General features: G+C 37.8%; 1 protein-coding gene across 6 annotated transcripts in view; it reads right to left on the reverse strand.

Annotated features, from left to right (window-relative positions):
• EPS15L1 (epidermal growth factor receptor pathway substrate 15 like 1) overlaps nucleotides 1-13,950 on the reverse strand; it is a 93,462-nt gene that overhangs the window by 75,357 nt on the left and 4,155 nt on the right. For 4 of the 6 annotated variants that reach the window (XR_011919804.1, XR_011919805.1, XM_072404644.1 and 1 more), the window contains exons 2-6: nucleotides 5,098-5,139; nucleotides 3,582-3,671; nucleotides 1,446-1,493; nucleotides 1,243-1,338; nucleotides 572-610 (exon numbers count right to left, since the gene is read on the reverse strand). Coding sequence is in view for 4 of the 6 variants with exons in the window: in XM_072404644.1 (XP_072260745.1) it covers nucleotides 572-610; nucleotides 1,243-1,338; nucleotides 1,446-1,493; nucleotides 3,582-3,671; nucleotides 5,098-5,139 (315 nt within the window). In the remaining 2 variants the exon portion in view is untranslated. The remainder of the gene's footprint in view (nucleotides 1-571; nucleotides 611-1,242; nucleotides 1,339-1,445; nucleotides 1,494-3,581; nucleotides 3,672-5,097; nucleotides 5,140-13,950) is intronic. The other 2 variants (XM_072404645.1, XM_072404643.1) reach the window with 1 other exon arrangement.

Below are 13,950 nucleotides of genomic sequence, written 5' to 3' on the forward strand. Positions count from 1 at the left end.
TTTAGCGCAAGATCAGAAATCCTTCACTGTACATATTTATTATAATAATTAGAAACATTTTTTTTTTTTAACCACAGCAGTGTATAGTAAACAACAAGTCAAAACACGATTTTAGCAAATATACTATGATCTTGGAGCTAGGGGAAAGGCAACACAACAGTTTAGGAAATCCTGTCATGAGAGAATTAGGGGGCTGCCAAAGCTGGCCTGGTCCTGAACATGCTACTTTTCTGGCCCTGTCAAGTTTGCAAACTTCTAAGTCTGGGAACAGACATGTACAAAATTAAATGTCATCTTCATATCTGCATTTGAGTCAGTGACCTAAACTGAAGCTAAATCATTATCATATCCAGGCAAGAACAGTAGCCCACATATTTCTCTCTTGATCAGTTTAATTCTAAATAAATGTGATAGGAGTAAACATAGCATTCATGTAAACACACACACTGCAACTGCATATAACACACAGTAAGATATTAAAAGGAATAAGAAAAACACTTATTTTTGACAAGTGTAACAGAGGACAAGCACTACCACACAATACTGACTGGCAAAAAAGCTTTTCACCTACACAGTCATGGGAAGCAACCTTAGGACACAGCATAGTTATCTGCGAATAAATAAGGCATCTAAATTAAAGAGAAACCTCAGCTTATTTTGAAAATATAACAATGTACCTGCTGAAGAATTCCCCCGTTAAATGCTTAAAAAAATTGAATAAATGACACATGTCCATCAAGTTCACACAAATTCACAATTTCAACTTCAGCGTGACATACATGGGGATTATTTTTTATTTCTAAATTTAAACTGATGGTAGGTTAAGTTACTACAGAATAATGTTTTTTACAGATTTTTTTTCACCAAATGTGAGATAAAAGTGGCATGGTTGTAGGACCTCAAGCAGCTAAATTAGGGTCATATTTGAAAGAAACACCGAACATTAGTGAAAATTTTAAACAATTTCTGACCTCTATAACCAGATGCATGGTCAACAGGGACAATAGATGTTAGGTAGGTGGGCCTTTTATGGGCACTATCAATGCATGCTTAGTGTATGTAAACCCTATATCTATCTTTCAGTTTGTTTGGCATCCTGCTTCAATGGTTACAATTTTCCTGTTTTTAGAATTTAGGCAAACTGTTTTTAGAATTTCTGGAATTGTTGCTATGTGCTGCCTTGCAATTACTGAAGTGTTAAGCAGGGTAAAAAAAACATTCACAGCAGTACAAACCACTTACAAATTTGGGAGGTGGCACTGGTATATTTAGATTGGCCAGGTTAACTTCATGTCCACTTTGCGCACAGGCCACTAACCGCAAAGCAACAAAAAATCCCTAAGATTAAAAAAAAAAAAAAACATGAAAAGATTTAAATATTTTATTTCATAAATAAATTCTACAATAAATACATTCAAGTTTATAGATACAAATATTCTTTATACCTGTTTGTCCAAGTAACCCTTTCCTTCTGGATCAGCCAGGTCCCAAATCTAAATGAACAGAAACACACAAAAATATTTAAAGGCATAATAAAGAAATTACAAACTTCATATTGTCGCATGTTTTTTAATTTCCATGCGAAAAGCAGTACAATTTTTTGCATGGAAATTTATTTTTCAATGTAGGCTGTAATTCTTAGGCATAACTCACTGATATTTAATAAATGTAATAATAAACTTTAAAAAACAAAACATAAAAATCTGTTAAAAAAAAAAAAACTTAAAAAATTTAAAAATTAAACATGTAATGTAACTGTATAGTAGCATATATATATATATATATATATATATATATATATATATTATATGAATATATCTTTGTATTGGACTCAATACAGCTATTTTGTATTGAATTCAATACAAAATGATTTGATTTTTCTGCTGCACCGACACACGTACCGACGTCACTGAGAAACCTCGTAGATCGAATCTGCATTTCGCAGCTGGAGATAGAAGCAGGCAGACGTGTCCCCAGGACCTGCAGGGACCAGCAGGATGCCGGGGGACAGCGACGGAACAAGATAAGTGAGTTTCTAACCTGCTTTTAGTTACCCTGAGTCTGACTCGGGATTACCACTTTTTGCAAGTAAAATCGACCCCTGATCAGACTCGGGATTACCGCTGCGGGGGTTAAGCCCCCTTAACCACAAGATAAAAAAAAGAAGTATTTGGATCAGTAACCTATTTAGAGGCATACATTTACACAATACACTTGGCAAATAGTATGCAAAGTGTCAGAAGAACGAAGTGGCCAAATAAATGTTATCTCTTTATCAATAAATTAAAAAATTAAGCTCATGTAAGAGATGGCATTAGCTTTGAATTGAGTAAAAGTCATGGGCCAAAAAGTAGTTTTATTCCCTTGTCCTGGTGCATGTCACAATGGAAAAAGGCTTACAAACCTTGATGTTTCTGCAGAAGCATTATTGTCACTTGACCTAATAATTCTAAGCGTCAACAAATCCACTGAGCAACATTGTTGTTTTAAATGCCTCAAATGACTTTGAAGAAAAAAGTATTTGCCTACAAGCAAAACTAAACTTCTTATTGTACTTAAAGAGGAGCTTAACCCAAAAGTCCCCCAAGACAAAAAAAAATACACACCTTAAATCCCACAGGGCTGTCGATCGGTCCGGAGGTCTCTTCCATTGGGTCATGTGTCATCCCGCCATCTGTTTTTGAGCCGGGGCTCCGGGCGCCATCATTTTTTCCTCTTCTTCCCAGTTCTAGGTTCCTATGTCCCCCGACCCAGGCGCGAGATTGGGTGACGTAGATGGGAAAAAACTTGCCAATCTCGCTGAGATGGGCAATTTTTCCCCCTTTTTAAGAAAAGTCTCCTTTTGCGCATGCCCGAGACGTTGTGCTCCCATTTATTCACAATCTCCTAGGTGATCTAGAATTAGGGGGCCGTGCTGCACCCTTTTTAATAAAAAAATACAAACAAACGGAATTTTTACTTGACATAAAAGGGTTGTCTACACTTTTATGTAAAGTGAAATTTTTGGATTTAGGTATGCTTTAAAGAAAACCTGTACTGAAGGTTATAATGAAATTCTATGGAAAGGGTATGGAAGACCTCCTCCAGAAAAGACTCGTTACCTTGCTGGCCATACTTTGACACTCTAACCTTGGACAAGACATTAGGTTAGCAGCATCAACGTGATGTCAGATACTAATATGCATACCTGGTCTAAGTCTGTAATTTAGAAAAGTCTTTTTAATAAAATAACAGAAAATTATTATATTCAAGAGGAAAAGCCAACAATGGTAGCATTCATACTTCATTACAGATTTTCGTTAAGGTAAATGTAATTTATATTATTTATATATTGTCCAAATAAGGACAATACAGCGAGTGAGTGTTGTCACCATTGACACTACAACAGTATTAGTTGTTATAAAAAAATTGATCCGTCATTACTATGACATAAGCCAATAGGATTGCTTTATGTATCCCCGTTTATGAAGTGCAACACAAGAAACCTCTCCAAAAGCCTCTCAATGTTCCCAATTTAAATCATAACTACAAGGCAGCAGAAAATAAACATACAAATGTTTTCACTTAAAACAACATTTTACCTTTCCAAGGACAACATCTGAAAGTGCAGACTTTTTGAGGAAGAGAGCTGCTTCTGATGGTCCAACCCTGCCAGTGTGAGATGGATCTACCTATAGAATAAAAATTTTAGAAAATACAATCACCCCTTATTCAGTCATTAAATAAAATAATAAAAATTAAAATAACAAAATAACAAGACAAAAAAAGACAAAATTACATTTACTTAGTAAGGATTATGTCAATTTCTATTCAAGGCGTACAATGTAGTGAAGACATATTTACAATTATTTGAGTTACTATAAAATAACAATTCTAACAGTTACCTCTATCTATGACAGGATTCAGCAACCTATTTCATTCTGCACAAACACATAGGGGGACACTTATAAAGAGTTGCTGCATGGTAGTTTGTATTGCACTTTGTTGACTTTGGGAGTTCAATTGTCTTGAATGTTATGCTAATTTTTTTTAATATTGGTTTAATTGGGAGACTGCCAACCCTAAAAGCATCAGTTGTTTCTGGTAAACGGAAAATTCAGAGATACATAATATTTTTTACAGAGCTATAAATGTAAACCTTTCACAATTTACCTTTAGGAAACTTTAAAAAACAAGGCATTTCATGAGCATTGATGAAAAATATCACACGGTAAACTGTTATCAAAATTATAAGTAGATCCAGAGATCCAGGAGGTTGATATACTACTCAAATCCAAGATTTAAAATTATTTTCAAATCCAGAGATAAATGTTGCCAACCATAATTTTTACAGGAAGTCTTTACCTGCCTAAATGTGTAGTTATTATTCTAACCTGCAGTTGACACTGCAGTAATTGTTACAAATTAATTTTTTCATCAAATAATTGCAGTGATGTGGATTGCCATTTGTTATTGTACACAATATTAGGTGCTGGTTGTTGGGCAATGCACCCTGATGACTTATATTAACCTGTCACAGCAAATGAGAGCAGAGCCAGGAAAATCATGGATATCAGGGAGATATGTGTCAATGACCTGGTTGTGCACCCATTGTTTAGTATATGACCAGCATTAGATGTTCTGACATATTGTAAAGAATTTCTCTATTGCTGTTGAAATGTTTCTTTCACATTTTAAATGTCATGTCCCCACAGAGGGGATTTCCTTTCTCTTCCTATTTTGTTTGACATCTGTCAATTGGAGGATATATCTCTTTTGTAGGGGAAGAGAGAGAAACTGTCATAGGTTCACATGCTAATCTTCTAACACCTGTTCCTTCCCCACTACATTCAGAACTGAAAATACATTTGCCTAGAACTTGGCTTTAAAGTTTGCCTTATCACCTTTCTCATCTATTCTAAGGCTTAAGGAGTCATGGAGTCATTTTGAAACTATTTATGATATAAAATAGTTATGTTCCTATTTCAATAAAAATGTTTTGTATGATCTTGAAATAATTGTACATGAAGCTCAGCACATTCACCACATGTAGATGGGGAGGTGGCCATTGACTATGGGAATTGACGTTTATGTATAGGAAGCTTGCAACACACTTACTTGTTTGTAATATGTTTCATACAACGGATTACCAATCGAGAGCTGCAGAAAAAACAAATGTAAGTATCATAAGTATAAAAGGGATTCATCACTCATTTTTCCCTTGGAGAATGTTGTATATGGTTCATTAAAATAACATACACTTAATAAATATATGATAAAGAATCCTGGGCATGCTATAGTGGAGTGTTTCCCAAGCAAGCACCACAGAAAAGTTTAATTAGTAAACCACAAAACAAATTTCCCCCACACTTGCTTTCCGCCAGTAATGCACCCTAAATCACCACTGGCATGACTGTAAATTACAACATTTTATATATTTTGGGGTTATAATGTGTAGGCATGACCAGGATGATGCTGAATGTAAACAAATAGCAGGATCAGGGCTGCAGAATATTTAAAAGTGGATTTATCCTTTACAACAGCTAAATACATTTTAGGTACATGAAAAAGTGTTTAAAATGTACAATTTGTTTCCTTTAGAAAGCAGCCACAACATGAAAAAAAAAATCTGTGATCTCATGTATACAAAGCAGGATGAATACCCTTCCATGTAGAATCAGTGGTCCAGAATCACTGGAAACGGATGTCAGAAACCAAAAACAAACAAGTCAAAGCTAGAGCTAGAGTTTTCGGGATTGCACCATGGGTCTGAATTGGCAGGAGGACCAGTGCTTTCACACGGAGTCATTTTCTGCCACTTGTTAGAAGGAGACAAGTTTTCCTATTTGGCTGTTTATTGCAGTAACACACCAACGACATGTTGGTGTGCTCCACTGTACCTGTAAAGCAAACAATTTGCTGCCTCAGTGTATATATGTATGTATATGTGTTACACTGCACAGATATGAATAGGGTCTGGAACTTAGAGCACTTGAAAAGTATTTATCCTATTTAAAAAGATTGGGCTAAATATGCACAGATATGGTGATGCACGAACACATACAAATCAAAGCACATTAAACCCAACACATAGTCCATCACAACACTTGTCAATACTTTGTTAACAAAGAATTGATAAGCAAAAGGTTAAAGTTAGTGAAAACTGCATTGCAAAACAGTCTGTAAATCCAGAAATATTGTCACTGAAGATACATGCAATCTTAAAGGATTGAGCTTTCTTTCTGCTCCACGTACTGACCCGTAGGACTGTTACATTAAAGGATCAACAGGGAAGCTTGAAAAGTAGGTCAACTCTTGCAGGAATACTTCGAATCTACAAATAATTTCATCTGTCTAAGCCTCAGAATATAAGGATTGTTTTGACATATGGTTCCCAGTTTTCTTAACACACAGCACAGCAAGCCTGGTGACCTAACTTTTCTTTGCTTCAGTTAAGCAACACAGATAGGTCACAACCCCCCCATCCCTCACCCCATTCCCTGGGCCTGGACTAAAGGAGAAACAACACACGGATGAGATAATCTGTCTGATTTTCCCTTTTGTCAGCATGTTCATGTTTGGCACCAGAGATGGTTCTTCCCTTTAGAAACGGTGTAATTGATGAGATAACTTAATGAAGGGAAATTTTGTGCTGTGAATGAAAAAGGTTTCAATCATTATTTCATTATGGGCAATTTCAACATGCCAGCCATTACAATTTTCAAAATGTACAAACAAGCATACAAAAGTAGGGATATGTTGTGGGGAACTGAAAGGTATGCAGATGAATTGATTTGCCCAAAATAGTACTATACCTCTCAAACCTTCAGCAATGCAATGTCTGTATAAAAAACAAGTCCAGTATGGCAACATAAATGGTGCATAAGGTCCGAGAGTGATAACATATCAAAGGAAAACTTAATATCTACAATCTCAGTGCAAGAAGGAAAAGAGGGGATATCATTAAACTTTTAAATATATGAATACGTGCACAGGGTTTAGGACTGCAATATTATTAAAAGAAGGAGTAGCTGATGACTAAAATGGACTTCTGATAATTTTAAAACAGGAAATGGTTAAAACCAAATTTGTTTTGTCATCGGTGTATATCAGTGTGGTCGTCAGTAGGAAGAATGACTCTCACATTTCTAGCCAGGGGGGAGAATGCCAGACAGCCAAAAAGATCATTGGTGTCTAGTTCTTGTGATACAGGAATCGGAATAGACGATTTTACCAACAACAAATGTTAACACAGCATATTATTATCAATCTTTATTCACACCAATGTTTTGCATTATATATATTAAAAGGTAGCATTATTTTCATGTAACTTTCATTTGCCTTCTTTTTACTCATACTCACTTTTTTTACAGAAATAGGTTCTTCAAGAAGTGGTTTAAATGATTTGAATTTATTTTGCTACATTTGTGGTGAATATTCTCAGCAAACAGGGAAGAAACAATACAGATTTTGTGAAACAAGCATATCTTGCATATTTAAGTATTAAACTGGGGGACCCAGATAAGTATTGGGCTCCCCATATGGTATGAAAACTTGTGTATAGTGTCTACGTCAATGGAAAACTGAAAAGTTTGAAATTAGGTGTACCTATGGTATGGCGAGAGCCCAAAAATCATCATAATGATTGCTATTTTTGTGCTGTGAATGAAAAAGGTTTCAATCGTTACAAGAAAAACAAGTGGGAGTACCCTGATTTGGAACCAGCAAGACAACCTGTGCTGCATGGTGCTGATGTTCCCATACCAGTGTTCAGTACACTCCCCAATATTCCTGTATCTGACATGGAGGATAGACAGGGTTTGGAATGTAATCCAGGAGTTAACAGTGGAAGTGAATATGAAGGAAGTGTTTCATCAAACCAGCAGTTCTCCCAAGAAGAGCTCAGTGATTTAATACATGACCAACAGTATAGGAAAGAAGTATTTGATCCTCTGCTGATTTTGTACGTTTGCCCTCTGACAAAGAAATGACCAGTCTAGAATTGTAATAGTAGGTTTATTGTAGCTGTGAGAGACAGAATAACAACAAAAGAACCTTCAAAAACCCAGTGCTCAAAAGTCAGAGCTTGATGTGCATTGTAAAGAGTGAAATAAGTATTTGATCCCCTATCAACCAGCAAGATTTCAGGCTCCCAGGTGTCTTCCCTATATGCAGGTAACAAGCTGAGATTAGGAGCACCCTCTGTAAGGGAGGGCTCCTAATCCAAGCTTGTTACATTACCTGTATAAAAGACACCTGTCCACAGAAGCAATCAATCAGATTCCACACCCACACTAGCCACCATGGCCAAGACCAAACACCTAAGGATGTCAGGGACAAGATTGTAGACCTACACAAGGCTGGACTGGGCTACAAGACTAACGCCAACCACCTTGGTGAGAAGGTGACAACAGTTGGCGCGATAATTCGCAAATGGAAGAAACACAAAATAACTGTCAATCTCCCTCGGTCTGGGGCTCCATGCAAGATCTATCACCGTGGAGTTGCAATGATCAGGAGAACGGTGACAAAGCTACTCAGAACTACACGTGTCAATGATCTCAGGGCAGCTGGGACCATAGTCACCAAGAAAACAATTGGTAACACACTGTGCCGTGTAGGCCTGAAATCTTGCAGAGCCCGCAAGGTCCCCCTGCTCAATTTAGCACATGTACAGGCCCATCTGCAGTTTGCCAACGAACATCTGAATGATCCAGAGGAGAACTGGGTGAAAGTGTTGTAGTCAGATGAGACCAAAATTGAGCTCTTTGGCATCAACTGAACTCGCCGTGTTTGGAGGAGGAGGAATGCTGCCTATGACCCCAAGAACACCATACCCACCATCAAACATGGAGGTGGACACAATATGCTTTGGGGGTGTTTTTCTGCTAAGGGGACAGGACACCTTCACCACATCGAAGGGACAATGGACGGGGCCATGTATTGTCAAATCTTGGGTGAGCACCTCCTTCCCTCAGCCAGGACATTGAAAATGGGTCGTGGATGGGTATTCCAGAATGACAATGACCCAAAACACACGGCCAAGGCAACAAAGGAGTGGCTCAAGAAGAAGCACATGAAGGTCCTGGAGTGGCCTAGCCAGTCTCCAGACCTTAATCCCATAGAAAATCTGTGGAGGGAGCTGAAGGTTCGAGTTGCCAAACATCAGCCTCAAAACCTTACTGACTTGGAGAGGATATGCAAAGAGGAGTGGGACAAAATCCCTCCTAAAAATGTGTGCAAACCTGGTGGCCAACTACAAGAAACATCTGACCTTTGTGACTGCCAACAAGGGGTTTACCACCAAGTACTAAGTCATCTTTTGCGAAGGGATCAAATACTCATGCATTACAATGCACATCAAGCTCTGACTTTTGAGTACTGGGTTTTTGAGTATTCTTTTCTTGTTATTCTGTCTCTCACATCTACAAAAACCTACCAATATAATTATACACTGGTCATTTCTTTGTCAGAGGACAAACGCACAAAATCAGTAGGGGATCAAAAACAAGCATATGAACTTTTAGCATCCAGGCTAAAAGGAAAGAACTATCTGAGACCGTAAGTTAAAAAAAAATGTTTTTTAGGACGAGAGGTGACACTACTACCATATTTCAGTGAAGATGGACACTTTGTGTACTGTTGTAACATCCCTGGACTACTAGCATACATGGGAGTACCAGAATACCGAGCGGAAGACTGGCGGCTTTTTATAGGCAGTTCCACTCAAAGTTTGAAATCTGTTTTACTGCTTAATGGAAACTGCTATGCATCAATTCTAATTGGTCACTCAACAAAACTTAAGAAAAATATGAAAATATCAAAATGGTCTTACAAAAGTTTTGCTATCATGAACACCAATGGTCCATATGTGTTGATTTAAAAATGGTGAACTTCCTACTTGGGACAGCAAAGTGGATACACAAAGTACCCATGTTTCATCTGCTTGTGGGATAGTACAACAAAGCAGGATCACTGGAAAAAAGTGACATGGCCTCCAAGGAGAAACATAAAAAAAGGTGCAGTCAACATCATAACGAGCCAATGGCTGACAAAGAAAAAATCATTTTCCTTCCACTACACATAAAGTTGGGATTAATAAAGCAATTTGTTGCTCTGAACAAGGACGGTGATTGCTTCAAATACATTTGTAGATTCTTCCCTGGACTGAGTACTGAAAAATTAAAAGCAGGAATCTTTGATGGAACCCAGATTCGGAAACTAATAAATATTACAAATTTCACAAGTTACATGACTGGTACTGAAGCTTCTGCCTGGCACTATGTCATGGTTGTCAAGAACTTCTTGGGTAACCATAAAGCACAAAATTATGAAGAACTGGTAGAAAACTTGCTCTTATACTTTAAAAATGTGGGTGCTACTATGAGCATAAAGGTACACTATCTCCTCAATAGCCATTTGCAAATATTTCCAGAAAACCTTGCCGATTTCAGTGAGGAACAAGAGGTGGGGTTCCATCAAGGTATAAAGGTGATTCAGCATTCAACTTTTATTTTAACAAAGCAATACCGATGTGTTATCTCCCTCAGACCAAGTAACAATGTGGAGGTTTAAAAAAGTTTTCCTACTTTTCACATTAGATCTGGAGCTTCACAAATAAAAAAAATCTTTTTTCAAAGTCTGCGATTTTATTTTCTCAAAAATGTTGATCCCTACCAGTGAATTCTACCCAATGCAGCAACAATGCTGCACTTCTGAATTGAGAGTAATTTTGCAGCAAAGACTTTTTTTTTATAGACTGGAGCTGTGTTCACTTTGATGAACAATTGATGCATGAGACATGGCTCGGTATTAGGATTGCCGAATCACATGCATTTAGCTTGCCAATTTAAACTTTAAGTTTGAGTTCTTGTGCTTTCTTTTTTTTTTATCATGGTGGATCAAAATCAGACTCCCATTACCAGCTTTAGATGTATTGCTTGTTGTTATGAACCAGTAATAGATCCCAATTCTTGTGTTCTGGTGCTACAGGGAAAGGTCAACGCTAGATCGGCTTTAGGAACTAATGCAGAAGCCATTTCTGTTTGGATAGGTCTCCACTGCACCAATGAACACAATGTGTGTTACCAAATTGCAGATTAAAGTGTGTCTCTAGGCAAAACCATTTTAGTTATAGATAGAATGAGGAAGGGAAACCACTGTAGTTTTCATTCTTCTCTATCTTCATTAGGGTGATTTACCCCTCTATCAGTACTGGTGACTACTGGTATTGAAAAACATAGGAAATCACATATTTAGCAGGAAATATTTACCAATGTGCTCATTTTGGGAGATTTTCCTTAATCTGCAGTTGCATTTTTAAACAGGAAGTTTTAACCCTGTTCTACTCTACTGAAAATGTTTTGGATATACATACACTTTAAAGCAGTGGTTGACAACCTTTTTGGCCTGGCAGACCACTAAAATTAGCGGCTACTAACTGCGCATGCGCGGGGAGCCGGTGTCACTCAAAGGAGGAGAAACCTCCCCCATAGTGAGGTCATGATGCTATAACCCCGACCACTTCCTATCACAGGTCTAGGCCTGCGATGGGAGAGTGGGTGGGTTGTGTCCTAGCAAGAGATTGGTAGAGGGGACATGGTCCGGGGCTCTGGCCGGTGCGCCCCCCCCCCCCCCAGCAGGGTCATTCTTCTGACCCCACTCGGGGGGGCACCAACGCGGACCAATGGTTGGCGACCGCTGCTTTAAAGGGTTTAGTCTCTAAGGCTGGAGCTCCTAAGTATGATAGATCTAGCATGTGGAGGGACAAAAATAAATTTTGTGCAAAATCAATATACATTGACTAGGCTAAACGCCCAGATGATAAAATATTGGTTAGATACAGGATGTGTGTGTATTCCTTTTCAACCTTGGTGTGCTTTGTGTATTCTTTCAGATCTCTGCAGTATTTTATTGTTAAAGTGGAAATAAATAGAGCATATAGAATATATTACATTTAAAAAAATTGTGAGCAGACAGGGCTATACTAGCAGGTAAAGTCCCTTCTGCAATAATCATTCTTACCTACATGAGGATCACTCGCTCAAGCAGTCAAAATAGCTGAGCTGTGCATGGGCAGCTCAGTGTTCATTGCCAGGATACCTAGCACATCCCCGCTGCCCCTGTGGTTCCTGGGACAGAATGAACTCCGGAGTTATGTCATCCTGGCCGTAAAAGATGGAAGATCACAACAAGAAAGAGAAGAAGGAAGAAGACAGTGGCTTCTTGTAACAAAACCAAGACAGGAGGGTATGATAGGGTTCCACTTTAAGCTTCCTGACAAAGACAGGTCACTGCTGTTCTCCTGTTTGTGTAGGGTGACAGGTCTTGTCTCTGCTCCCTGTATTTTCTGCAAGCAGTCTGTAGTGGGAAAATTTGCTGGATCCCTTCAGCACCTCTGCTCTGTGTACATGATAATTTTACAAAATTGTATGTGTAATTTTACATCATGATATCTTTACAAAGGCACTTGGGACAATCAAAATGGATTTATATCCATTTGCAGCTATTGAGAATTATACTTCAGTAAAAGTTTTTTGTGACTCCAATGTCAAGCTTCACATTGACAAAGGAAATAACTATTTATTCAGAACATATTTTCCTAATCAATGTTACTGTCAGGTGTACACCTGTTCAAAAACAGGTTAAACAGCTTTTATAGATATCAGATGAGACAGCTAATGAAGTATCTTGGCACAGGGTAAATTTGGTACTTTTCATTTGTACACAAAAGCAAGAGAGTTTTGGGAGGGGCAGCCAATACTAACCTTAAAAGTTGGTAATAAAAGATTTTGTGGTCAGTGTATAACATTTACATATATAAATCTATGAAGCAATAACTACATATCTTGGAAGTGAAATTGAAAGATATTTTATTGCAGTTCTGCCATAACAACCCATATATATGGGATGTAACTTATTAATATATAATAACAGGCTGCTGCAATGTGGTCAGGAAATGGACATATTATGCTGTTATTAGAGAGCTGACATCCCTATGCAGGAAGGAAAACCCATCTCCCTGCTTCCCTCAGCTCACTCTTCATCCCCACATCTGTCCAACCAAATCATCACCATGGGATTTCCCACTGAAAGCAAACTCAATAAAACCTATATACATACAACGCTAATGACCCTAATTTGAGAATAGAATTACGCCCTATCATCATGGCAGAGCACTACCCAGTTACATCAAGTAGCTAATCGCCAAGAATAAATTGATTTTCTTAAAAAAAAAAAGTCAGCCGGGCTAAAGTGCATTAGATTGATTTTGCCTCCAACACTGAAATGGAATTTAAAGAGTCTGTAACAAAGCAAAACACCTTAATGGTTAGTTTCTGACTGAAGTAGCTATTTCCAACTAAAGTCACACAAACCAGTTCTGGGTTCTAGGGCTAGCAATAGACATAAAGTGCCAAATAAGCCAGAGAATCATTGTTCCCACCAGAAACCCTTCTGACTGCTTTTGTAAAAAGGACCCTTCCTAATATATACTACATGTAAATAATATAGCAAAATGCAAATCCTACAAAGAATACACAGTCAAAGGTAGCATCCAAAATGCCAATTATTAATGTAACAGATTTGTTTAAACAAACAGCGCTAGTGAAAATGCATAAAAATATATATACCCAAATTGTGTCGCCTATGGAACTTTTTCCTAATCACATATACTTGTTCAGTAAAAAGGAACCATACAGTTTATTCTTAGGCCCCAACATCCTAACCCAGCACCCCTTCCAGTCCTCAACAGGCACAGTCTACTTTCCAAAGGACAATTCCATTTTTCAGTCAGCCGATGGTAGGAGCAGAGTCTGGATGAGGGAATTTTGTTGGAGCTGAAGTGCCAAACTGAACCCTTTCTCTTGGAACACTTGGAAGTATTAGATTTTCTGCTAAAGTAAATTGGAGTGAAATAAGCAAAACTGCACATAAAATAGTCTTGTTTTTTACTAACTGATGGGTGGCTGA

The sequence above is a fragment of the Pyxicephalus adspersus genome, chromosome 3 (genome assembly GCF_032062135.1).
Source record: "Pyxicephalus adspersus chromosome 3, UCB_Pads_2.0, whole genome shotgun sequence".
Taxonomy (NCBI): domain Eukaryota; kingdom Metazoa; phylum Chordata; class Amphibia; order Anura; family Pyxicephalidae; genus Pyxicephalus; species Pyxicephalus adspersus.